The sequence below is a fragment of the Trachinotus anak genome, unplaced genomic scaffold, assembly GCF_046630095.1.
Source record: "Trachinotus anak isolate AG129_WGS33_773 ecotype Australia unplaced genomic scaffold, CSIRO_AGI_Tana_v1 ptg000032l, whole genome shotgun sequence".
Classification (NCBI taxonomy): domain Eukaryota; kingdom Metazoa; phylum Chordata; class Actinopteri; order Carangiformes; family Carangidae; genus Trachinotus; species Trachinotus anak.
In genome coordinates, this window is record NW_027273883.1 from 6,266,101 (window position 1) to 6,293,610 (window position 27,510).

The 27,510-nt window shown below is 40.1% G+C and overlaps 1 protein-coding gene and 1 long non-coding RNA gene across 9 annotated transcripts in view; one reads left to right on the plus strand and one right to left on the minus strand.

The window, feature by feature from the left end:
* Positions 1 to 25,697, plus strand: part of LOC139612635 (uncharacterized) — a 29,709-nt gene extending 4,012 nt beyond the window's left edge. Inside the window, exons 2-4 of one of the 8 annotated variants that reach the window (XR_011686612.1) lie at positions 365 to 564; positions 6,467 to 6,540; positions 25,456 to 25,697. This is a non-coding gene — a long non-coding RNA (uncharacterized lncRNA). Of the gene's footprint in view, positions 1 to 364; positions 565 to 6,466; positions 6,541 to 8,579; positions 8,714 to 9,727; positions 9,889 to 25,455 lie in introns of those variants that run through there. The other 7 variants (XR_011686610.1, XR_011686609.1, XR_011686611.1 and 4 more) reach the window with 7 other exon arrangements.
* The window catches only part of pear1 (platelet endothelial aggregation receptor 1), a 49,534-nt gene that overhangs the window by 16,880 nt on the left and 5,144 nt on the right, over positions 1 to 27,510 (minus strand). Inside the window, exons 2-6 of the mRNA XM_071468379.1 lie at positions 9,743 to 9,853; positions 8,628 to 8,729; positions 8,430 to 8,530; positions 5,015 to 5,107; positions 311 to 557 (exon numbers count right to left, since the gene is read on the minus strand). Of these exons, the coding sequence (XP_071324480.1) occupies positions 311 to 557; positions 5,015 to 5,107; positions 8,430 to 8,530; positions 8,628 to 8,729; positions 9,743 to 9,849 (650 nt within the window). The 5' untranslated portion in view covers positions 9,850 to 9,853. The remainder of the gene's footprint in view (positions 1 to 310; positions 558 to 5,014; positions 5,108 to 8,429; positions 8,531 to 8,627; positions 8,730 to 9,742; positions 9,854 to 27,510) is intronic.

Below are 27,510 nucleotides of genomic sequence, written 5' to 3' on the forward strand. Positions count from 1 at the left end.
ATCAACATGAAATTTGGTTCATATAGTCATGGTCCCCAGAGGATGAAGCACAAGGATTTTGATGATTACTGAAATGTCTTAACGACTATTGGATGAGCCCTGCTTCTACAAAAGGGACATTTGTACATAACTTATGTGTTTGTTGATCCATTTTCCTCAAATGTGGAAAAATGAGTATTTTGAATGTAACTGAAAATAATCTGTAAATAGAGACTTTTTTTCAGTCATCATTTTTCTCTATTTATAAAGTCAACATAGCATTTCATTTGCTCAGCTCCTATTTTTTTGTTCTCCCTTTTTGTGCACTTACAATGTCCCAGTGAATCCGTCCCGACATATGCACTCTCCTGTTGCTTTGTCGCAGGACCCCCCAGTCCCACACTTGCACCTCTGCAGACAGCCCTTCCCGAAGGTGCCTGCAGGACAGGCCTCCTCGCAGTAGCGTCCTATGAACCCTGGTGGACACTGACACGCCCCCTTCACAGGATCGCATACAGCTCCGTTCTCACACTTGCACTGCTGATTGCAGCTTGAGCCCCAGTGTTTCTCATCACAGGCTGAAAAGTAAGACGACAACTGTTGTTTACTGACTGTGCAGAATATTGTTCCAGACGGTGCTGTTTAGCCAAGATATTGAAACACAACCCCTGATTCTTTGGTTCATCTGTAGAAAAGTGTCTTTGAAATGATGAATTGAGTTTAGATTTGCTTTGTAATTTTTTTTTTTAATCTTAAGCTCCAAATGAGATTTTACATGATTCTGTTTCCTGGACTTTAAAACATTATTTATCCAGAAGAAAGTGTTTCTCAGCACCGCCCCACACATTTGTACCAGGGAGGTTTCTCGTTTTTATTGCCCACATTTTCCACCAATTCAGACCAGTCAGCTTCCAGTAATATGCCTGCTTCTCCAAACATTGAGTCAAACCTGCTCTGCAATGCTGGAACTTAAATGAAAAGGCAAAATAACATTACACGTTATTATTGTAACTCGCATTCAGGGCAAGTATGATCGTTTTGTGTGTCAGATTTGTTTCTCCTAATTCACTTTTCCTCCCATAAACCCCGGTGCACACTTACAGACGTATATGATGTCATGAAAATCAAACTGAAACAAATGTGATTAAATTTAATGTGTTCAGCGGCAAAGAGATGAACAACAGAACAGAAACAAGAGAGGACGAGTGCTCAGGGGTGGGGACATACTGTCTCTTCCACACATTACTGTGACTCTGCCCCCCCTGCTTCCACATCCAAATCTGGCCCTTTAGCTCAGGAGTGTTACGTTACCAACAAATAATTTTGAATTGGCAGGGAGATTTGCATGGAGCTCACAAGACGGACAAGTTTTAAATGGTTAATTTTACAGAAGCCTAAAGATGGGCTCTGGGTGGGGGAAGGGTTAGTGTGCAGTAGAGATTCACACAAGGTTTGGATTTCAATTCATGATGAAGAGATCTCAGTCCACTGAGAGAGCCCGCATTGGTCATGGGTACATTCCTCAAATTTCTCATCAATAACTTCGGCTGCCTTGGACATCGGTCATCATCGAGAAAATGTGATATCCAATAGAACTGACGCAACAGATGGATGGGCCTCAGTTATCTCCTCTCAAGCTAAAAACGATGCCAACAATTTCATGCCGACCTCCATGAATCATCTTTTCTTTTTTATTTATTTTTTATGTGAACAGCAGACATTCATGCACAAAATCAAGCTACGAGTCATATGTGTCCACGTTCCCCCTACCTTTGCCTCTGCAGCACATATGCGCTGCCACAGCTTTGAAAAATATAAAGACTGCTTTGACAATAATTGCACAGAAAGTAGAGTAGAGCCAAATTTGGTTTGGAGCAAACCATGCTGCCATGGGCTGTAGTGTTTATTGCACTAACTCGGAGCAGGACCCTTGCCTCTTCTGTTTAAATGAATCATAACTTCACTCGATCTCTTTGTGGGCATTGGAGAGGGGTCCTGCCGGAGTGTGTCACGTTGAGTAATGAGAAACTCAGCTGGAGTAGCGATTATGTTTACACAGACATTCTCCAGGACAGCAGGGGAGGTTTACTGAAGGGTCTGCAGGGCAGTCGGCGTAAGAACTGAGGGCTGATGCATCCGCACTGTAAATGAGTGAATGGGTGAAATTTACCATATTGAACGTGTGATTTTTGAGCAACCAGCTGGCAGAGTCTGAGCCCTCCACTGACCAGTACCAAAACTCTTCCCATCTGTTTGTTTATCTGCATGCAAACATACATCACCAGTGCAACTCTCTCTCCAACAGCGTCGCTGAGTTTGTTTATGTTCATCAGATACACTCACTTTAACTTAAGTGTGTCCAGCTTTGATTTAACCACTTTAATGGAGAGTTAAGATGAACCCCAATTCACCAGAAGTTTGAAATTTAACAAAAAGGCCAATTCTGCTGTGCTCTGCACCTGTATATGACACTTCTGTGACTTAGCATTTTGTTTTATCACAGTTTATTACAGTGGTGGCTCTCAAACAAACAAAACGTTTTAAAACAAATCAACTCAAGTAAAGTATCAGACTGTGCTATAAAAAGACCCCATTCCAAGTAAAAGTCTAAATTTTACTGATAAATAATTTTGCCAAAAGGTCAGTGTTCATACATTGTTTTATATATTATTAGATCACTACTATTGATGTGCTAATATGTAAGTGGAACTTTAATGTTGTAGCTGTTCAGTGTAGCAGATTTCAACAACTTCACGTAATGTTTGGATGTTTAATCTGTAAGAATGCATCATATTTTATAAACTGATCATATGTTTGTGGGTAAAGTCTTAATCTGAAGAGTAAATATATTTATGGGGTAAAGTAAAAAGTAGTGATGATCTGTCTCTGTTACTGAGTCTCCCAGGCTTGATTTTCAACTTGAACTCCATAATGACGCTCAGTGGATGTTAATTTCTTTGTCCTTTTCCTTCACTGTTTTCTGAAATATAGCTGAGGTTTGCACGTCCAGACCACAATATAATATCAATAATATAACAATATAATATCAGTTAGCATCACATTAGTAACTACGGCAGTATACTGTCACCATGCATTTGGCTTTATTTAAATTGTGATGCCACATAATATCAAATGCAGTGGTTTACATTTTTTGTAATGCCCTAAATCATCCTAATATTAATTTACAAGAGTTGAGAATTCAGTTTTTGAGATACTGAGATAAATTTAAAAATCTGGTGTAATGTTACTTTTTTCCCTTTATTGTTATTCAGATAATCCCTTAAACTTTAAATAAACTTGCAATCTTGATCTCAGTGAGTAAATAATTGCAGCTGAAATTAAGTTTCTGTAATTAAGACCCTCCCTGAGTATGATTAATATAACCTCTGCTTACACATGAGCAGGATCACTGCGTGCTCCTACACCCGTTGACTGACGTGCACTTCAGATCTGGCATCTCCTCACTGCCCTTTATAAGGAATGCACACTGATATGGTGGGAAAATTCTTCCTTTTCCCCTGTGCATTGTTCAAGCAGTGGTTTGGGTTTTGCTTGTGTCCAAAGTCCACATAATCTCCTGGACATTTAACAAGCAGCCCTCACTGCTCGTTTCTGATTCCTGCTCATAATCAGCTCTGAAACAGGACTGACATAAAGCGACTACTACTTTGACATGACATCTTCTAGCATCCCTGTCTTTCTCAGACCTCAGTAACTAATTAAAACTATTCTCCCATTTTTAAATCTTCCGTATCAACTCATCTCCTCCTCTCTTTTTGTCACCTTCTTGAACACTGAGTATACTTCTCCCTCCTCTCGTCTGTTCTCCAAATCTATGGGCAAATAGTCCTAAGAGTGTTCAGTATGAAAACCTCAGGCCCCTCTCCTCTTTCCCACAGTTAGATAGCTCAACACACAGGCATCCAGGAAGTGTCAGGTCTTATTCTGCCAAAACGACTCCATTATAGGACGATACAGTGGAGCCAAGGCTAGGGAGAGAAAAGAGCTGAGTGAAAACAAAGAAAGAAAATTCACGAAAGTGAGGGGTAGGGTAGAAAGGCAGTGTAAGGAGAGACGGCACAAACTAGGCCATGCAAGACAGAGAGTGGGGTAACATTTTCCATTTCCCCTTCCCATCATCCCCCTGTCAAGACATCAACCGCTACCAGTTAAAGCTAATTCCCGCTCTCTGCAATGGAATAGGGGGGAAATGGAGGAGGACTGTGTACTATTGACCCAGCTGAGTGCGATGAAACGGGCTGAAGGTAGTGGAAAACTTCATTTCACTGAGGGGAACAGCAGCTCTGTGAAATGTGGTCCTGTTTTCACACTCCACCATCAAATTTATGGAAGTTTCAGAAAAGACAAACAGGGTTAAGACTCACTGCTCTGAGTTGGCGCCTTGAACAACTATTATATAACTTTCTGCTGACTTTAGTTTTGTAAAAGAAGTTACAACAGGCAGAGAGAGAAGATAAAATGTCTGTCTTTACTCTTTTTTTTATGGACTATGGCTACTCTCAGTATATCACACAGTACTTAGCTCATAACATATTGCTCTCATACTATTTCTTAACATGTTTGTTGGAGTAATAAGTCTCAGCTTTCTTAGACATGATCTTTTTATCCCTATATTTCCCTCTCAACTTTATTAAGAAAAGCTGTTATAAAATTATGACTATTATTAATAATTTTGAACAGTAACTGTGAGTGAGAGGTGGGGGTGCAGCTCAGTGTCCTGCTGGACCAGTAAACTGGTTTCTGGACTGAGGTTGACATTAATGACTCATTGCTGTGCATGCTGTAATGCTCCCTTGCTGTTTCCATTGGACGGGGCCTCCAGTGTGTGTGATGGAATGGTGTATGTGAAGATCAGCCACTTGAGTAATGGCCAAATGTCATTTCCTGTTGTGCATGTGAACTGTGTTTGTGTGTGCACCTGAAGAGAGAAAGTGATGGGGAGGGGAAAAAAGAGTAAAAGAGAGAGAGAGCGAGTGAGGAAATGTCTGAACGAGGGGAAAAGGCTGATGCATACCGCTGGAACAGTCGTCTCCTCGCCAGCCTCCCTCGCACTGGCAACGGTCTGGAGCGACACACCGGCCATGGACACACTCCTTGGTGCAGCGAGCTGTTGAATAGAAGAGCAATTTTTACCAGGCCTAGCTTTGCAGGGAACATTCATCCAGTGGATATAATATTTAAAATGCAACCAATAAGCTGTGCAGTGATCTGAGGTTGTTTTGTCTGACAAATCCTCAGCCCAGTAAGATGAGCTCAGATACCCGTCACGTCATGCACCAGATGTGTTCATTTGAATCGCACTGGATGCTTTTTAACACTAATAATTGTATAAATGTTTATATTTTTACAATCGGCCACTTGTTTTTCATATAAGACATAATGATCCTGGAACTGTTTGTGTTTAGGCTTTTTTTTCAGTGGGTTTGTTGAGGTTTGCACAAACACTTAGTGGTAATATAAATGCTTTAAATCTATGTATTCTGATATCTGTGTTCATAACTAGTTTTCTCACATACTCAATTGCAGCACTGGTGTTCAACTACCTCAGGTCAACTGACCTGACTGTAGCTGGTGACCATAAAGATCAGAATTACACCAACTTATAATTCTAGTTTGTGATTATTTTCCTCATAAAAAACAAATATGTGGATATAAAGTTGTTTTTTTTTAACCCAAACTTAACCCATACTATTTATTCTTTCTGATTAATTAAATAATTAAAATGTCCCAACATATACTCTGATGTACAGTATATCAGACCAGTAAGAATACTGATAACTCTCTGACCTTGGCTGAGCTCTTTTCTCCTTCTCTGCAAGATAAATCATCCACCGATTAACCAGTTTATCGACTCGGTTTCATTGCATCACTACTTTTATACCATTTTCCTGACAAATTACTTGGAAGTCACTTTGTTCATATTTGCTCTTTGTAACATTTATGCCATTTATAACTATTTATGCTCTTTGAAATTTGAAGCACACTGCACAAGAGGGCTTCTTCTTCTTCTTCTTCTAATCAGTATTATTACCAAAGAGTGTGTGCCTGTTAAATCTATTTCAAAAGTGCACTTTGTATTCGATCAACAATCTCTTCAGCTGAATGGCATTCTTTCCCTCTAAATGTATTCCACCCATCATAAACAGTTATGAGCTGCCAGCCCAACAGCTGGGCCCGACCAAGCAAGTGAAAGCACCAGTGCTGAATGCCATTCATACTGTCAGTGAGCTCTGAGTTGTGTGCATGCCAGCATCATAAATGCTGTGGCTATTAATTAAGTTGTTTCAAACATGCGTTTATGAGTGAAAACTAATGATTCTGCCAGAGAGGTTTGCATTTTTTGTTACACTACACAAGTGTTTTATAACCATGTGGCACTGAGAACCATACGCTGTATATACACGTGTGTTTTCTTACCATTTAAACACAACAAACAATCATTTCACTCTTTTTATTTTCTCTCTAGTTGAAAGTGTGTGGACACTGAAGGCTGGAGATTTGGGGGCTCTGAGAAAAGGCTAACGTCATAAAATGAAGGAGGTAAGTATAATTATATCTGATCATATGTATTTAGAAAAAAAAACAGTAATCGGGATGCTTCATCCTGGCTGATGTGAGTCAGTGAAATCAAAAGCTTTTGTGTTTGGCTACAAAAGAAACACAAACACACACATGGTATTCAGGATTTCTTGAGACTGTTGTGAAAGGTGGCTCAACAATACGCAAACCTCAAAATTATCTCTGAGTGACAGACATTTATCTCCAGAACTTTGGCTTTCGAGGGACGACGCACAAAAACCTTGTTATTATCTACATCATCATTTGAGATCAACCAGTGATGTATAATAAGGTTTGTAAAGTTAAGGGAGAGTTTTCTCCACCCATCAGAGGCTGTGTACGGTTTCACTTTATTTATGTGCCACTAGAGCAATAACAGTGTGTCAGCAAACTGTTGACAGCTGCATCCATTTGGTATTTTCAGATTGTAACAACATTCATCTAACTATGTGTTACTTATTTTAACCACTGCACCGAAGTTTGTTGTCAAGTAAAACTGCTCTGAAGGCTATTTTAAGCACACAAAAGTACTTCAGGTTAAGGATAGTTTTAGGCTTATGTTTAGATAAATACACGGTCTATTTGGGAGATATCATGGTTTATGGAGACAGATTTAGACTTATATATAAAATCAGTGCAAACTAAACAAAAATTAAATAAATATCCACATCACGACACCTAAAATACAGAATTTCACAAATATCACCTTTCTCCATAAATAAGCCCTCTTGTTTTGGACAACTTGATATGTACAGTGAATTATTTCAATTTCTGGTGTTGAAGTTAAGCTGAGTGTCGACTCCAGTGATCTGAGAGAATTCCTGAACATCCCCACTGATGATAATGTTCATGTGATGGAGTTTTTGTTGTTCCACCTTGAGCTGCACAGGCAGCAGTGAGTCCATCTCTAACAGATGCTTTGTTGCTGGAAAAAAAATGCTGAAATGTTGTGAAACCCTTCAACTGAAATGGAAGTATTGAAATTACCACGATGGGAGCATCAGTGATTTTTTTTCAAGCAACACACAGTTTAAAGTTGAAAATTCCAGCTAGTGCTGCCAGTACATACTGTGCATTTTCAGCATGAGAAACACCAGTGGGAATTAAACCCATAATTTTGGTAATTCCAGTGTCATATGCTCCTCATTGACCGAGCACATTGGGTGGAATACAGAAAAAAAAAAGAAAGAAACAGCCTGCTGTGAGTTATTCCACGTGCACAAAATGTGACATTATTTCACTTGCAAATCACAACGTTAGCGATCATTTCAGCATTGTACTTGACTGCTGCTGATTGTGTTCCTCCATTATCTCAACCACAGCGTCACGTTTCTGTCTCTGTGCTGGTTTTGCAAATGTGCACCTGTGGCTATACTGGACAATACCAGATAACTTGGTTTCAGTATCATAATTCTGGCTGTATTAAATAGATTATTTTATATCGAATATAAAAAGAAGATCCTGGTTTATGGAACCAGATCAGTGCAGTCATTGGAAAATAATCAGGTTAATACAGTGAGTGTAAACATGCAGATTGACTTCTGATTACTTAACCTGTAAAACTCTTAATAATGACAGTGTCTGTGAATCAATATAGTGTGCATTTCTCTGTGGACTGAGCACTTTGACACTTTTACAGTACGAATATAGAACCTACACCTGCTTTATAATCAGAAAAGACATGGAAGTCTAACTTTACACAATATGGGACCTTTAAGTTAAGTTGGTTTTGATTAAAAAGTCCCTGCTGACCGACGACTGAATCTTCTCCTCTACTGTTTCATTCTCAGCCTTCCAGCTCCTGTCTGTTTCAGGAACAAAAGTAGGAAAGTAGTGTTAAATATTGTTAAAAGGTTTCAACGGTTACTTACGGACACATTTGTCTCTGCTCTCATAGTAGCCTGGACAGCACTGGTACCTCTTGCGATAGTCTGTCTTCACCGCCTGCCTGTAGGCCGTCTTATAGGTGATCCTGAAAGAACAACAGAGTCACACAGGATGCTTTGACCCTCCACTGACAGGAACAGGAAGTCAGTCCAAAGGGAAATGAGTCATCACGCCGGTGCTACCTGTGGCGCATGCATCTGTAGGAGGTCCGAGGGTCTGAACAGGGCTCCTCTGTGACGTGGTCGTAAGGATGAAAGTAGGACTCTTTCACTGAGGTGGTGAAGCTGAAAGGGGAGACGATATCCATACTGTCAGTGATTCAGTCAGAAGAGGTAGAAATGTTACGCTGCTCCATTTCAATTCACTTTTTAATTCAATTTTGAACTATTTATTTATTTTTGTAGCCAAGTCTCTCAGTTGGTCCACCACTCTGGTACAGATTTAATGAACCAAGACATTTTGTAAATGTTCTTGGTCTCAAGAAAATGAATCTGTCTTTGATGATTTCCTGACTTTCTCTCTAATATATCCAGCTAGTCAGAGTTTTCAGTTATCCAGTGAAATATATCAACATCTACTGGATGGACTGACACAAAATTTTGTACAGGCAGTCAGGGTTCCCAAAGCATGAATCCTTCTGACTTCAGTGATCGTTGTATTTTTGTTTGCCTCGAATGGACAAATCTCTCTAGAGAGGTCCTTTAACATTTTTATGTTACCTGAGGGCCACAATAGGTTCTCCTGTATGCTTAGAAAGGGAGCGGTCAGGGGTATTCAGTTTGCAAATCTGCAACCTCAGATGAAAGTAAAAACCTAATAATTCTTCTGTCTTGGACATGAAAGGATTTATCCTTTCACTTTTTTATTTAGGGGAATGGATTCATGTAAACATCCTACATACCTCAGGTTGTACATTAAAACCAGCCACATGCCCTGTCGCTTTGAATTTTGATTTTGACAAATGTGACAATAGGCCCTGATAGATCTAATAGACCAGGTTATCAACTATTTCTATCCTAAAATCCTTGTAATGAGGTATTTTTATTCCAAAAAAAAAAGTTTCCCATCCCTTTGAGCAAGATGTACGCCAGTGCTGCTGGTAATTTTATTTATTTTTTCCATAAAAGTTTACTTGATCAGCTATGTGATAGATGAGTGCCCTGACAGACCGCTGACCCTCTTGAGTCCTGCTACGCTTCACAAAAACACATTTTTTATTCAGTGTATAAAAAAATGTGTTTGATTTCATACCACAGCAGTATCATGTATTTGTCTGTCATAGATAAACTGGCCTCACCTCTCCCACAGGCTGCAAACATTCGGGTCTCTTGGGTTCAGGGAGCAGCTCAGACCAATCAGGAAGCCAAAAATCAGCAGGAGGGCGGAGCATTGTATGATCGGCATGGTCCTGAGGGTGAAAGAAAGACAGGCATTTACAGAGAAATGCAAAACCCCAAACATATCAGAAAGACAGCACAGGACCAAACTAGAATTTATTGTTGAAGCAGCGTTTGTACAATTCAATACATTCTGGTTCTGCAACAAATGTGTAAGCTCATAATGTTGTGTTAGTCAAATACATGATGTTTTAACTCTGTGGTTATTTGTGAGGTTGTTTAATTGGATTACATTGTATTGGAAATTATAACAGTGTTGTGTCCACCTCCTATAAACGCTCACTTATATGCCTCAATATACTGTTTTGAAAAAAAAAATCCATGCAAAAGTAATATTTTTGTAGGGTTTCTTTACTGAGTGACAAATCTGAGCGGCCTTGAGACAGAGCAATAACTTTGCAGTACTCTGTAAGGGAAACACACAGTGGAAAATCTTGCACACACAGATGGAAAACGTAAAAAAAAAAAGTTATATTCCCACTCTCAACAAGAGATTTGCATTCATTGTTTGTTTTTCATTTTCTGTAATTAACATTTCACAGTGTGGCGGATAGAAAGATTCATTGAAAACTGATTCTCTGTACCCATAAAACGCGGTTAAGATTTAGCCTCTGACTGTAAAAGAGTTCATTAAACGCTCAGCAGAGGTGAGGCAAAGAGCCAGACTTGAAGCGTAACACTGTCAGCTCCCTGTTGAGCTCCACACCGTCTCAGCAGAGTACATAAAACACAGGCATCAGGAGAACCTGACAGGATGGATGGACTAGAGAGGAAAGAAATAAAATGAGGGGGGTGAAGAAATGTGAATCCCAACTTCATTCTGACCCCTATCAATCAGTGCAGCAGTGCAGCCTCAACGCTCGTCTGCTGTCCCCATCCACACTCCAGCAGCATCTGGATCCAATCAGTGCATCGGCCCAAGAGAGTGTCTCGGCACGGGGACCCTGTTAGGCTCTCAGGGAGCAAAAGGGAGGCATTTTTTCCCCCTTTTACCCTTAAAAATATCCCATGGAAATGAACAGAAGTTCAGCAGAGCAGTGGTCTGAGCCTTTTGGTAAAAGCATCGTGGGAATGTAACGACATTTTCTAGAAAACAGGGACGTCGTGTTGACATAGGATCGGTCAAGCCTGTTCCCCACTGTTTTTTCAACAAGTCCCCTCTGACAGAATTACTGTTCTACAGCTTCTCATGTCATCTACATGTGGCCTTGGGGAGATTTCTGATACGTCGGGACAGTGATATTGCTGCAAGGATCCAGATTATCTTTGGTCATTGACTCATGTAAAAAACATCTCAGATCTCAGAAGGAGGAGCAACAACAATGGTCTCTTTAACCTTTGAAGTCCTTCTTAGATCTTCACTCAACAGTTTCATGAAGTTTCAAACTGTATTTTCAGACTTGTTTGGTCGCTGTCACTTGGATAACATCACATGGAAAAAGCTGAGTTTAGGCAAATTAAACTTACCCTCTCTACTCTTATGGTAGGACTTTGGTAAGATTTTAATTATGGATAAGTAGGATAAACTTAAAAGTAAATCAACAGTCTGAAGACACAGTGGTGCTTTGAGCTAAATGCTAACATCAGCATGCTAACATGTTGATATTTAGTATAAATATAAATATATGTATATATGTAAATATTCACCATGTTTACATTCTCAGTTTTTGCAAATGAGCACAAAACATGGAGTACATCTGAATTTTGCAGGAATCTGGTCATACATTTTGAGGAAAAGTCAGGAGATCTCCAGAGTTAGTACAATTCATCCTGAAGGGGACATGAGCACTTGTACGAAATGCCATGGAAAACCATCCAACAGTTATCAAGACATTTCACTTGATAACTGTTTGGCTTGGCTAAAAATACTGATTTATAGCTGCTTTAAATGTATACTGCTATAACTCTGGTAGGAGCAGGGTAAGATTGTGGTCAAGGGTGAGTAAGATGAACTAAAAAAATGATGATTTGTAAGTTTGACCCTGGTTGTTGGCAGTAGTTTCCACTCCATTGCACTACTGTCAAACTCCATCCTGTCCTGTCTGACTCCTTCATGTCATCTGTTTGTGGTGGAGAAACATTTCTTTCACTTTCAATGCATAATCTGCATTTTAAGAAACTGTGCCCATTTTACAAAAATAGTCTTTTGAGACAAGAAAAAATGAGCATGACTCTTAAACTCAGACTGTCTCTTGTGTATGTGTATTTTCACCCAGCTGTCATCACATGAAATGGTTAGTTAGAGTTAAGTTTAGCCATCTTGACCTTTGGTAGGATTTTGGTCAAGAATAAGTGAGATAAGATCAAAACTGAACCAGTAAAAAAAAACAACTATAATTTTGAAATTAGACACTGGTTTCTGGCAGCAGAATCCATTGAATCATTTCGCTGTTTCGCTACTTTCTATCTCTGTCTCCTTCATGTCTTCTCTGTGGTGGAGAAACATACTGTATTTCTGTCACTCCTCATGCACTTTTGCATTTTAAGTCAAAGTGCTTGGGAAAATTTTGGGAAATTTCCTGAGATGAGAAAATGATTTGCCTGTGGCTTGGTGAATAATGCATCTCTCTAACACTGCCAAGGTCAGCAGCTCAATTCAGTGTAACTTCATGTGTACTTGTTGGTACTTTGGTGGAAACTACACTTCAGAATAAGGATTACTTCATGTGTTTTTAGGTGCTGTCCACCATAAACACCTCTGCAATCAATCAGACTCTCATTTAACAGATTTTCGTTGACATTAACTCTGTCCAGCGGCTGGTTATCTCTGCTGGAGGTTTGGCATTTGGCGCGGACTGCAGCATAAATCAGTGTTGAGTGCACGTATCTTCTGCTTCTGATAAAGTGCCTCTTACTACTCTCCTACCCACTGTCAGGAGTTAATTCACTCGCTGGCACAAACTCCAACTCCTAAGAAATCTGTGCCACAAAAACAGAGTTTTATGAGAACAGGCATATGGCTTTTATTAAGAGCAGTCACCAGCTTCACCAGCCACTTCATTGGACTGGGGGTAAATATTTTTCATTACCTTCTTTTCATTTTAATTGTGTTTCATTAGAGAAAGCCTTCAAACCACATGGGAATTCTTAAACGCTGAGAAAGAGAGTTTAATGAGTGCAGACAGAGTTATTTTGGAGTGGAGCTCAGCTGCTGTTTGCATTGCATGTTTGGGTCACCTACAGTGGGAGGGGGGGCAGGTAGAGCTACTGGAGCTCCAGGTGGTAAGATCATCATCAGTGAACTGGACTCTCCAGGGAGGCAAACCTTATTTTTCAGTGGAATAGAGAGGGACAGGTAGTCTAAAACTGGAGTTTTACATGAAACTCCACCTTGACTGTTGACTGATTCTTCCCCTCCTCCTTTTCATCCAACAGCCCTCGACTCGGTTACATCCACCCGTGAGCTATCATCTTCTCCCCTGAGCTTTTTCCAGCTCTGAACCTTTTCACAACTTTCACTAGTAGCATGATGCATCTCAACAGCTCTTCCATTTAGGTTTGATGCGTTTAGCTAACAGCTAACTGGCAGTAATGTATGCACACTCCCACACTTCACATCCGCTGGTCAAAGAGGTACAGTCTGGACCAAGATCAGTAAAAACCCACAATAGTAGAGGTTGCGCCAACATATTTTTGGTCTTGTTTGTAATGAAAAAAGCAGACAATCTCATCCAGCTCAGTGAGACTTTCATGTGGCTCTATAAACCAATAGAAAATAGGCAAAACGCCACACACACAGGCATTAGTGCCAGTACATGAACTCATACACACACATTTTAACGTCCATATGCATGCACATACACACTCTCGACTGTAACTCTTTCATGGATTGATCTTGTGTTTTCATGTTCTGGAGACATTACACACACACATCAAATGAGTCCCATACGCTGAACGAAGTTCAGAGAGAAACTATTTTTAGTATCTGAAGCCATTTTGCTAATTCACTAGGCTTCTATTGACTCATACTGACAAGGCCCAAAAGCAGCGGCCCACGCGTACTCGCGTCGTACAAGCGGAGGAATGCTGCGAGCTGTTAAAGAGCCCCGCAATGCTCTTTCCAGAACCGCACAGGGGCTTCAGTGAAAACAAAGCCCAAATGGAAACAGATGCACGGGTTTTATATTAATCTCGCTAGACATTCATACCCATGTTACTACCATATTCTGTTTCAATCACAGGCCCTTCAGGACGTTTAAGTGCTGACAACTAAAAAATTATTTTCATTCAATTTCATGCAAGAGAGCCATTATCTTGACAAATGAGTATTCCCATCGGACTGCATGTTTGTATTAGTCAGGACAGTGACTCAACCCCGTCCAGAGAGATCTCGTCTTCCATTATCAAACGTATGAAGCAACAACAACCTGTTATCAGCCTACAGCTGTTGTCTGTTATCTTCCTTGATTAACACATTATATGTCATTTGTTAAAAAAAAAAATGGTGTAAAACAACATATTGTAGTTTTTTGGGGGTTATTACAACTATTTCTTGGCCGGGTGCACTGACTTGCTGTTGTCTTGTCATCACACTGAGCTAATGTGTTGCCTTATGCTAAACTAAACTAACCCACTGCTGAAACTGTCAGCTCATTGAAATATCAGGGTTTAAAATACTTTTGTTTTCTGTGGCTTACCAATAAATTACATACGTAACCCCCCCCCCCCCCCCCCCCCCCCTTTAATCACTAACTATTTATTTGCTTGTTTTTTCATTTGTTTCTGTTTTTATTGTCTTTTAAATGCAACTTCTTATGTCTTATGTTTTATGTATTTAATCAATCTATCCCTCTGTTCAGCACCTTCACTTGCCTTCTGTCTGAATGGTGCTATATACTGTAAATAACCTTGACTTGCTGCCTTCAGCTTCATATTGACATGAGAATTATATCAATCACTAAGGATATCAACAATTAAGTATAGCTAAACATTTATGAACATGTGAAATTACAAAATGAAACCAGTTGCAACAGCCTCTTTGTGCATGAGCCAGGACTTTGACGATTTCAATACATACTTGTACTTCTATCTTTGTGAGGACACTCATTGACATAATGCATTCCCTAGCCCCTTACCCTAACCTTAACCATCACAACTGAGTGCCTAACCCTAACCCTGACCCTAACCTTAAACTAAACCTAATTCTAACCATAACTCTAAAACCAAGTTTTAACCCTCAAAATGTGATTTGAAGGTGTCTCAAATAGTGAGGACCGGCCAAAATGTCCTCACTTTCCCAAAATGTCCTCACTCTGTTAGTAAAATACTTTTTTTAAGGAATTTAAGGTTCAGTGTTTTGCCCGTGGACACTTCATCGTGTTGACAGGAGGAGCTGGGGATTGAACTGCCATCCGCTTTGATTAGCAATTTATCAAATATTTTAAAGTGACTCCACTTGTTTGATTTTATTCTCTTGTGCTGGATTAAAACTAATAACAGGTTTCATATATTTTTTCATTTTGGTGACATTTTAAGCAATGGCACTGATCAAACTGTTTGTGCTTCCCTGTTTCCTCAGAGCTCCATTTCTGTTTATTTCTAAGCAGTTGCAGTGCTAATTGAAGTAGAAAATATTAGTCACCCACTGCAAGGGAAAGTCATGAGGGAAAAATGAAATAAAATATTATAAAATGTTCAGAGAGACAGCTACAGAGAAAGAGAAACACAGTCCTGCCAAGTACAAGTCCATTTTCGTGTTGAGGTGCTCTGATGTCAGTCAGACACAGAAACAACAGATCTTCATCTTTTTCCAGACTCAAACATGTTCTTCCTGCATCAATAACATAAAAACTTAAAATGCCTTTATTCTGTTCACTATTTCAAAACCAACCAAAGAAAGGCAACATGGTGAAATACTGTGGGCCTTCTTGCAGACTTTCTGCTTCAGAGTTACAACATCCTGCAGGTGCAATGCATTCTTGAGTGGCATAGTCGTGTGAATCAGCGGTTAATTTATGGTTCCTTTCATGCTATCATGGTAATAAGTAATTAACAGCACCGGATTCCCACAACAGTTTAATGTCTGATGTAAAAAGGTTCATTATAAGGTCACTCATAAAACAGGCTAACTTAATGATGGATGCAAGGTTGGGAAAGTTTGTTTTCTATTGAGGTTTTAACAGAAAACAAAACTATAACTGGATACTGTTGAATAATGAAAAATAAGATGCATTCAGTTATAAATGTTTTGAAAAACATTAGAATATTACTTCTGGCAATACTTTGAAAAGAATATCAAGAAACTTGGAGGGCCATTTAAATGAAGACAGGTGTTCTTTATGAAATAAAGAAAGACATGGGATCAATTTCCTAGACTTTGTCATTGCAATGCAAATAAAAGTGAAAAATTACAAAAGAAAAGGTGGTAATCGCAATTATATTTTCGAGTTTTCATAATGCCTTCAATTACTCATTACAGTTTTATGAAGGTAATTTGAAAACAGATTCAAAATAATACCAACCCATCAGCATACAGCCAAAATGAGCAGATTTGATTTACTTAACCAGTGGTTCCCAAAGGGAGGGATCAGGAGTGGTTAAACTCCATTATAATGCCATTAAAACAATGAGAGAGCAGAAATGAAGACTCATCGCTCTTGTATCAGACTATACTCCCCAGTGCTTTGCTCATCCAAGCTGAACTCTGCACAGAATCTCCTCTAACTGAGCTCCTTCAGACAAAATCTTACCAACAGGAGTCTGTGGCTTAATGCAGGCCTTTTAAGGGGCCCTTGACATTAAAATATGGGCAACCAGTGCATTTTGCAAAATTGTGAACATTACAAACTGGCAAAACCTCCAGCAACAGACAAAGCAAGAGACCAGAGGACAAAAAAAATCAAGTCAATGTTTCCTGGCAACAACATGGTCACACTGCACATGATTAAAGCATCGCTGTGCACCATTACATTTAAAAATGGGCCTATAAAGCTGCGGTGTGTATCACAGCCTTAAGGAGATTTAAATGATCACTCTCTGATTGTGATCAACATGGGTATCAAAAAGTACCCTCCCCAGGGGACTGCAGCCAAAGGTTTGTGTCTCAGATTTACTGTTCAGCTCTTAGAATAACAAATCTATAAAACTGCTCAGGGGCAGAAACTGACAGTTACTGGAATAAATTAGCCAGAGTCCTCCGATGTGACACACCGACCGCAACTCCAGTCCCCTCGCCCCCTCCTCCTCATCCCACCCTCACATTAAACCAGAGTTACTGTAAACTGAATATAAGACCCATAATCCTTTGCATCTGGGTTCTAGTCTTGACGCGCAGGATGGGTTCTGCTGCTAGACCGCAGTGAGGCTGGCACATACTCCCCAGTTACTGCTGTGCCTCGTGTTGAGTGGGTGGTTGGTTGGTAGGAGGGGGTGGGGGGTGGCAGAGACCCTTAACAACAAACTGGGGAAACCATTACACACCGCACCCAGAACTGTAATGTGAGAGCGCATGTTAAACTGGAGAAAAACACACCCCCCGATTTCACACCATCCATTAATTTTGCCGCATTATCAAGACTGTCCTGCGAAAAAATCACAACGCCTACATCAACATGTTCCACTCTGTTTACAGTAAAGACATCATGTACAGTAAAAGGTGGTACTCTGCCACAAAGCTGAACCCCCACACTGGAAAAAGCTTTTGAGTGGAAAACTCTTGGCAGCTCAAATGCAGTTGAGGGTTCTCGGGGGAGTTGCATGACAAAAGGATGATCTAGTGAGGGAGAGAGAGGAGGGGGAGGCCTCATACCGATCTTGGGAGCCTGAATTTTGCTGAGTGAGTTCTGCGGCGTTTGCTATCTCGAAGATTCATGCAAGTAAGCTGAGAATTCTTGAACCTTTTGACCTTGAAGAAACCCTGCGCACCTTTGCACTTTGAAAGGTCTGTTTCTTTTGTCTCCTTTTCCAGACGGCTGTATTGTCTTAATTTGACCCCTTCCTCTGCAACTGCATCTTATAATTATGTCAGCAGATCTGCACGACCATTTTGCTTGAGTTTCCAGTAATAATATGGGAATAAATAATTTGGACCTTCCTCAACAAAAGACTTCTTACCAACAGGCTCTTAAATACAACGACAGATGCCTGGTGCAGCCTGCCAGTATGTCCGTGGGTTCAAGTCATTTTAAAGCTGTGTTAATTAGGGGAGTTGCAATGGAAAAACTAATGAAATCACCTCATGTCAACTCCTTGTCCTCTCAACAACAACATCAAGCCAGCTCTCATTTGGCAGACTTAAGCATTGTGGTCTGGGATACTTAATCTAACTGAGAAAAACAGGATATAGTATGTGTCCCCCATTCTTGGTCCCCCATTACGTTTAATTAAATTTTAGGTTCCAGGGAGAAACAAACACAGTGAGGAGAAGAGATTAATCAGGGGACAGATCTGAAAGTCATTATCAGTCTTGAACATCACTTCTCTTTTCTTCACTTTATTGTCCCATCAAGGGGACAATAAATACCTACAAATAAAACTGCAATGATTAGAGAAGTTGCTGCATTTCCTCGTCTCAATATTATGGTAAATTCAATACCTATAAACTGCTGATCAGACGAAACAAGGCATCACAATTTTAACAGGTTTTTAGTGTTTTATCGAACACTAAGTGATTAATTTATTCGTTGAGAAAATGTTTGTCAAATTAATTGTTAATAAAGATAATCAAAAGTTGCAGCCATGTATGTAAACATAACATAAACCATTAAAAACCAACCAAAGACCTCAACTAAGGGGACAAAGAATAACTTAAAAGATTTTAAGCAGGAGCCGATTTAAGAGGTTCCAGAGGATGCAGTGTACGATGACCACACCTTTTCCTGTTGTGGTGCAGAGCAAGCAGCGTGTGTGTGTGTGTGTGTGTGTGTGTGTGTGTGTGTGTGTGTGTGTGTGTGTGTGTGTGTGTGTGTGTGTGTGTGTGTGTGTGTGTGTGTGTGTGTGTGTATGTGTGTGTGTGTGTGTGTGTGTGCGTGTGTGTGTGTGTGTCTATGTGTGTGTGTGTGTGTGTGAGAGCCTGTTTATGTTGGAGAGTGTCTTTATGAGTGAGGTCAGGAGGCACTGAGCTCATGTCACAGCCTCTGTCCCCATGGTGATGGAGAGCAGAGCCCATGGATAAGTGATAAGGTTACCGTGGTGACGGTGTTGTTTTGGACCACATGAAGACATCAACAGAGAGGCGAAGCAAGGCTGATTTTGTCTTGACTCCTATCTGTAACCAGCAGGAACTGCAGCAACATTGTTAAAACTTAAACTGAACACGTTTCTGTTTCAAAATTGAAACAAGCTGTTTTTAGCTTCACAAAACTCAATATAACACAAGAAAGCCCAGTTTTTTGTTTTCTGTGAGGTATTTATCTGGAAAAAACCTGCTACGAATCAACTGAGCTGGACGATGAGCCAATCAGAGAGCTGTGGGGAGTGGTTTTGATAATGACAACAAGCAGCAGCGCTGTGTTTTGAGTTGGACCTGAGCTCTGATTCACCATCTCGCCACGTTTGAACATTGTAAATATCTGTTTAAAATTCAACAGATCTAAAATCATGCATCACTCAGCAGCTGCATGGCCTGTTTTCACCCCGCGAGTCCTTTCAGTACACAACACCTTGTTTTCTGATCTAACGCTCCATCAGTCGTCTGTGCCTCCCAAAACTGTTGCTGTTGAAGAATTTGGTAAGGTTTAGGGAAAGAAACAACTGGGTTTGTGACTAGGGAGGGAACATTAGGTTCAAATTACAGATTAGATCAGATTAGTTTGTTTACTAAGACATTACTTTTAGTAGAAAACTAGAAACTAATGGTAAAGTCTAATATTTTGTTGACCTATCCCAACAACCACCTTACTTCTTTCTTTGCTGTTTGTCCTTTAGTAGCATTTGTTGAAACACCACAAGTTAATCAAGTATTTTATGTGAAATTAGACAATGATTCCCAAACAGCTGCCAGAGTGTTTCTATCATCAGGTGCAGAGACTCTCTGCTGATTTATTTTCTGTTATTATGCTTAGATCCAGTCACCTGCAATGGGGTCTGCACCCACTGATGACTCCCCCTGACCCAAACTAATGCCAACCGAGCCACAACAGAGTACAGTCACAGAAACAAAATGAGCGCACAGCTTCAGTTTTGATTTTCTAGCATAAGTCACAAAAATCTCTTGAGATGCACTTTGCTCATTCAGCACCTTCCTCCTTCACTGAGCAACTGTAAAAGCTAGAAGTGGCTAGAAACAGAGTTCAATACACAAACTATCCTTTAAAAAAACATATATCATCACTTAGCAAAGTATAACCATCAGACACACCGATCAGTGTTGTGCTAGACAGTGTCACACATGGATCCCTTTGACCAAGTATTGAACATGATACAACAGTACGACTGCACAGGGAATAAAATGTGGTAAATGTAATAAAAGAAAACAAAAAGTCTTTGGGGACATTGATGAGAAATCAAACAAATAATCCTTGTTTTCTTAATTCATGTTTTCTGTTCTGTTTACTTTTTGCAGCTGTGTGTGATCTGATGTGGTTTCCACTGAAATTCTCTATTTTGTATGTTGCGCTGGGCTCCTTGCCAGCTGGAGGCCTTTGCTCTCCCTGCTGTATTACTCTGACACGTTTGAGGCTCGTGCTCTCTCGTACGCAGACCCACAGTGCAAACTGCTGCCTGGTCCTCCACACTCCAGACCGAAACCACAGGCAGGATGACTGCGGCTTCATCGGTCAGGGAAAGCAGAGGGGTCCACAAAAACAAAGTTAAACACTGAGACACTGTCATAAATACACCAACTCACCTCTGTGGAGCAGAACAAACAAAAACACAGACTCACACACCTTGGATTGAGACCATGTCTGGTGTCTTTAAAGAAGTGTTTTTTATCCAAACTTCAGTCAGTGAAATGGTGGAAAAACCAAAATGGAGGCCCTGGCTGAGGTTTCAGAGGGACATGACCATACAGTGCCGTAATTATATGTGCTGTAATGCTCTGTGGAGCACACTGGTGCAGAGACACATAGAGTCCTCGAAAAAAAAAAACACAGGCTTTCCACAAGCCGTGACCAAAACACAGAGCTTTGCATTGTAAATGCTCACAGTAACACAGGCGAAAAACCTCTCCGTCCACAACATTAGAGGTCGGCAGCTCATAAGAAACATGAGCATGTGTTTTAAAAATTCACAGCACGTGGAATCGCCAGGAAATAGATCAGTTTTAACTAAAACTGCAGTTTGGTCTCCAAATAAAGTGGTTTAGAGGCTGTAATTTGGCTAAACTGTTGGCTACAACCTACACTGTGTGTGTCCCCTGAACACAGCAATTACTTTGTTCACAAATGACTGAAATAATAAAAACTAAGAAAATAAGTTGTAAAAAAAGCTGAATTATTCTTAAAGTGCTAAACAATAAGCACAGCTGAGGCTGATGGGAATGTCATGAGTTTTGCAGGTCTTTGGTCTTTAACCAAAGTATTGGAAAAATTAAAATTTGGATGAAAAGTGAAGGGATCATCAAAGTCATAATTAATCATCCTGAGAGGGACATGAATGTGTGTTTAAAAAGAAAAACCAAAAGAACTTCACAACAAACCATTAAAAAATTGTTGAGACGCTTCGCTCAAAGCCACAAATTTAACCTCATGTTGGCGCGACAGGAAGAGTCAGAGGATCAGCAGTATCAGTAGGAAACACTGTCGGGGAACAATGAACGTCTGAACGTCTGTATTTCAGTCTGGATCAAAGTGCTGAACTAAACGACCGAACAACGGACACTGCCATCCCTGAATCCGTGTCACCAGCGGATCTAAAAATACGATCCAAGTTGTAATGAACGGAATTTGTCCTTTAGTGAAAAAAACCATTGACCACACATGGCACAAGAACTTCAAATTTCAGTGCATCATGTTCAAACTATTTGAAAAACATCTTTGCCATAATAATTCTACACGCAGGATATTTCTAATGGCTGTGATGCTTGATTGACCTTGCCACAGCCATTGTTTCAGCATGAGTCACAGACAGATTGTTGATTCAGACTTTAACTTTCGCTTCATCTCTTCCTGAGCTTTGGTGTCAAACCCCCGTCCTCCGCTGTCATTCAGGAAACTCTACATACTCTTGCGATGAATGTTTCTGTGAGTCATTCTCTTTAATTTGTGTGTCATTGTATTAGTTCATGATAAGGACAAGATTCTTACAATATAACTAAAATCGGGCTTTACTTCCTAATGACATAATAAGTTAATAGTAATGGTACTAAAAAAATGAAAATGAAAGAAAATCCTTTTAGGGCTGCAACTAAAAACATAAGAAAACGATAAAATGTATCTTCATCACAACATCGCAAAGCCAAACATGACGTCAAATGTCTTGTTTTGTCCGGCCAACAGTTCAAAACCACAAAATATAAAATTTTCAGTAATGAAAGACAGAACTATTTTAGAACCAGGAGCAAATGTTCGCTGTTTTTACTTGAAAAATTACTTAAATGATTATTCACTCATCAAAATAGTTGCCAATCCATTTCAATCCAGTCAACTCAGTTAATAGTCGTTGCAGCTCTACTTCGATTTAAGTCACCTCAATCTCACCCAAGAATGAGTTCATTCAAAAAGCAGTTGTTTTGGATTTTAAACTTACATTTAACCTTTGTTATTGTTTATCTGACTTTACAAGAAAACATACTAAATCACTACAAGTACTCCTTAGTTCTTGCTTTTAATCTATCTTTCCAATGATAATGAACATCTAAACTTTATTGCATAAAGTAACACAAATTTAAAAAAGTAAGAAAATCTCAAAATAAAATTAAATGTTAGGATGAAAAATGCTTCGAAGCCCAGTTCAGAGAAAGCCACAGCTGCACAGTGACCTTCCCCTGACCATGTGGTCTGCCTTCCAACCATTTCATTTTACCATTGACCCCTCATATGTTTTGGTCCTAATTCTTTTTAAACATCAGAGCATCATCCTCATACTCATTTTCCCACCATGACAAGATCATTTCTTTAATAATAATAATGTCTTTCTCTTTGCCTAATCTCGCCTCAAAAACAAATTATGTCGCCTTCTTTCAGGGTCATAAAGTTGTGGGAAACACAGCTATAGTCGCTGCATGCATCTTTAGCTGATCTTCCCATGATAAAACTATGCAAAGGCCAAGACTCATTCATTCATATTTATTAGTACTCAGCGTTCCCCCAATATACAGAACAGGCCACAGGGTTAAGAGCCTTTGAAGTCTTCAGAGGAGCATAAGAAAACAGAAAGGACCTCCACTGAACTCTCACAACAATCACAAACTGTTGATGTTAGTGAGCAGAGTAACTCTTAAGAGAACAAAACATCAGTAATTGTATTAAACAGTCAAACAAGCAGCTGTTGAATTGGTGCAAGACCACTTTAGTCTCTACTTGTTTTGATTTGGACTTGGTCACTTATGAACAACCTCTTGACTGTTTGCTGCCGAATTAATACACTGTGTGGATTCACTTCTCACCATTGATCCAAACAATATAACATCCCACCTGTAGAAACCTCTGTATGCAATGACATCGTGAGGCACTGATATGCAGCTAGATCAACATCTTTTTATCCAAAAATCACTATTTTTCACTAATGGAAACTGTCCATGCTGCAGCTGTACCTGACTTCAATCAATCAATGAAACTTTATTTGTATATAAGACAAACAAAAAAAACCAAAAACATAATTATATATAATGACTAAAAACCATACTTATATAAAAGCCAGGCTGAAGAGGTATGATTTGAGTTTATGTTTAAAAATTTCAACACGTCCGGCTGCTCTAAGGTCCTCGAGGAGACTGTTCCAATACCTCCAAGTATAAAAGTAAAAAAAGTAATGGGTCAGATCGACTCAATTTATTCTGCTTTTGGGGTTCAATTGATCTTTAAACCACCAGGAACTCCACTTGGACCTGGTTTTGAATTGGACACAATTATAGCTTGCACTGAATGTATCTAGCATAGCCAGGGGGGAAACTTCATTCTTACTGGTTGAAGGGTTTCTATTTTATTTCTATCTGTAAAATTTGCAAATACAATTGTGAAAGGGTGAGTCTAATGATGCTCTATATTTTTCTTAGTGTCAACAAATTGAAAAAACAACAAATGTGACTGTGGAGCCAAACCCTGATATAGCTTATTGTGCCACAGAGCGCCATTGTTCTCCAAAACTATTAAAAACACATCAGTGAGCCACACTGTTGCACTGGGTGACCTGTGTCTTCATTGTGCTGAACATGGGAAATGTAGTTTATTTTTCTAGACACACACTGTCCTGCTGCCATAAAGACTCAACAGAGAACCAATTGTGTATTAATCCACAGCTGAAAATAGTCCCTGTGTTCACTCACCTTCTTCCTAACACATTGTTGGCTTCAGTATTTACAGCTGATCAGTAATCACTTAGTCACACTAGAATTATATTTATTAACTGTCATTGGTGCAAAGACTCATATATAAAGGCTAGAGTGTCATCCTGTGCATTGGGCACATCTGGATGTACTTCATGTGTGGTGACATATGCAAAAACAATCAGTATCTAGTGCAGCTTTGTCAAACATTACAGTCTATCCCTCACAGGCTGGTTGATGACCGGTTGTGCAGTTCTCCAGTCACTTGTTTGACTTGTAGTTTCTTACGAGGGGAAACAGGCGATCACACTGTAGCCAGTAAAGGGAAACGCTGAACCACTGCAGGCAGCCAAAACTGCCAAGTCATCACAAAACTCTGTATCGAACGTTGACATAAACACAGATGTGCACGAACAGACCTTGCCTTGACACATACACACACACACACACACACCCACACATCCACACACCCACAGGCAGGCACACTGCCTCTTTTCTTTCCATTACAACCGTTGTTTTGGCTGAAGAGCGTGCAGATTCTTTACTCTTGTGGTCTTGACCCTCATGGTCGGGGAGCTGCTGTCCAAACTCTGTTGGAGAGGTGTGAAATCAAACCCCATCTGCTTTGGCAAAGCCTACCGATGAAAACCAAAGCTGAATGGGCTACAATCTGAAAAAACTCAATTATAAACTTATTTCAACCAAATAGATGCTACACTAATAACACTGTACTAGGCTCATTTTCTCAAAAGGAGTTACAGCTTGTTTTTCTTTTCTACATTAATCAAGCCCTGCTGTATGAAAACACTTGTAGAAAGTCAGTGTTGTGTTGATATGTTTGATAAAATATGGACTTCGTGGGAGTTCACTGACAACTGACGAGATTATTCGGATCTGAATGTCTGCAGTGTCTGAATAATATCACAGGAAGCATCATCCTTTACTGTGACACAAGGCTTAAGAAGGACATATTTCATACTGCGGATAAGGGTTCCCATGCAAGAGCTTTAATGTAAGTCTCTAAGTCATGGCTGCAGAAACAGAGAGCAATTTACAGTAACAGACTTCAACCACGCCGCATCTGGCTTCGATTAAGACAACACTTCTAATGTGACTGGATGGCAGCTTTGTTTTTTTTTTTTTTTCTCTTTGCAGCTGCTACGATACAGCGAGTTGGAAACTATTTAAGCTGGTGTGGCCATTTCTTTCTGTTGTTGTTGATGATGTTTTTCTGCCATTTGTCTCTAGGATTAGCCTATGGAGCCATTTCCTCTCCGAAGAAAAATAATGTGGCACCTGGGTGATTAAGCAAAGACTCGAGTGTTGCTGCCTGCAGGGTGGTACAGCCATTGTGCAAGGAGAGTGGGAGCTGCACACTGGGAAACAGATGTGCATTTCAATTAGTGCCATGTGGTCAAACGTCTTACTGTAACAGAGGTAACTAGATAACCAGGAAAGGCTGAGTAAAACTTAAACACAAGCAGCACCAGCAGCAGAATACCTCATAGACGGACAGAGCTCACCAGAACAGTTATCAGTTATTATCTCTGCTGGCTTTCCTTCACTATCTCTATTTCCAGGAAGTCCAACCTGGGCCAGTAAATTCCTAAAAGTTAAACCACATTGATTTACAGGCCTACCACTGGCACATGGTGTGCTGCCTTTCTGGAGGACAAGGTGGAAACCTGCAACTTATTAAAGTGATCATTTTAGAGAGTTTTTTTTTTTTAACACATAGCCCAAAAAGCTCCTTCTCTCCTTCTCCCTCCTTCTCTCCAGATGGGCCTCATCCTGCAAGCATCTGGAAGTTAAAGCCTTATTTTCTTCACTCAAAAACTTGAGCCACGTGTGCTACCCTTAAGGTGAACCCTCGGAGATGTTCCTTTACTTAGTCTGATCCTCCGTGCTTTTCCCACCAGTGCCACTAGACTGAAACAGTTTCAGTCCCCACAGGTGGTGCCATTAATTCAGTTTGTTGGACGTCCGTGTGGCTAATGAAAGATGAAAGTCGGCTCTACAGAATGTGCTCTAGTTAAGTGAAAACCCTGGCATGGTCGTTTGTATTGTGCAACACATTTGTCTCTGGGGGCTTTTTGGTATGACACCTGCATATCTGTCCAACACAACAGGAAAACGGGGGAGGCAGGGGGTGAAGAGGAGACAAGAGCCAGATATAAGCCACCACACAGGACATCCTGGGCAAACAACACAGTGGGAGGGCAAACACTGTGGATGGTAAGAGGGAGAGAGGGGTCCAGGCGCCTGTCATCTTGTTTGAGTATGATGTTCACAACTCAAGGAAAGCAAGTGGAGGGGAAACTGTGAAGACTTTTCTTCTTCTGGATGCCCAGAGGCAAACAGAAGCAGCAGGAAACACAGCAGGTCGTCTGTGAGTCATGGAGGAGATTTTTTTATTTATTTTTTTTATGACAGTGAGGCTTCACTTGGCTTTTCAAAAACGGCTGCAAAATGGTTTCAGCTATTTACCAACTAATGAGCAAGCATGCAGTTTAGCTGTTAACACATTGCAGAAGCAAGTTACCACAGAGTATCTTGTCAGCATTTCACTGACAATGTCTTTGAAGATAACATGTTTTTCTCATTACTTTTTAATTGACTACAATTCCCTGGTTCACTATCATCTGTCTACTACTAATAATGTCATCTCGTCAGCTGAATTTCTTCTTGTTTTTCTTCTACAGGGCAAAAGAAAAACAAGTTTTCATCAAAATCAATCCCTGTCCCCACAGTCCCTCCACAGGTCCACGCTCTCTCCTCTGTCTTCAATTATCACTGCACAGCACCAGGGGAATGAAAACTAGGACAAACAAAAGGAAGCCGAAAGGAAACATCTTGCATGTACGTCCATGTCTGCATCTCCACGTTCTCTTCCTTTTGACATGCAAAGAGAAGGGAGTTGGGAATTTAAAAACAAAAGTAAGGTGTGTAAAAGGAAACGTCCTTGAACGCTACCATCGGACCTATACTGCCTCTGCTACTCCCACTTTTTCCAAAAGCAAATCCCCTTTGGCTTCTCAGTGTCCGTCTTCACAAAGAACCTTTTTTAACAGAAAGAGCTTGTGCTGTTTTGAGCAATGGGGACGCTGACAAATAGCGATAATCTGTCATCCTGCCTTTCCTAAGCCTAGGTTTGTCTTTCAGAAGTGGCCTGGAAAATGTTTAAAAAAAAAAAAAAGAAAATAAGTCTTCTCATAAAACGTAAGATGGACGACTCCGAGTCATAGCTCAACACAGCTGGTGGAGTGGATCTGAGTGTGAGCTCAAGAAAAACATCAAGAGTTC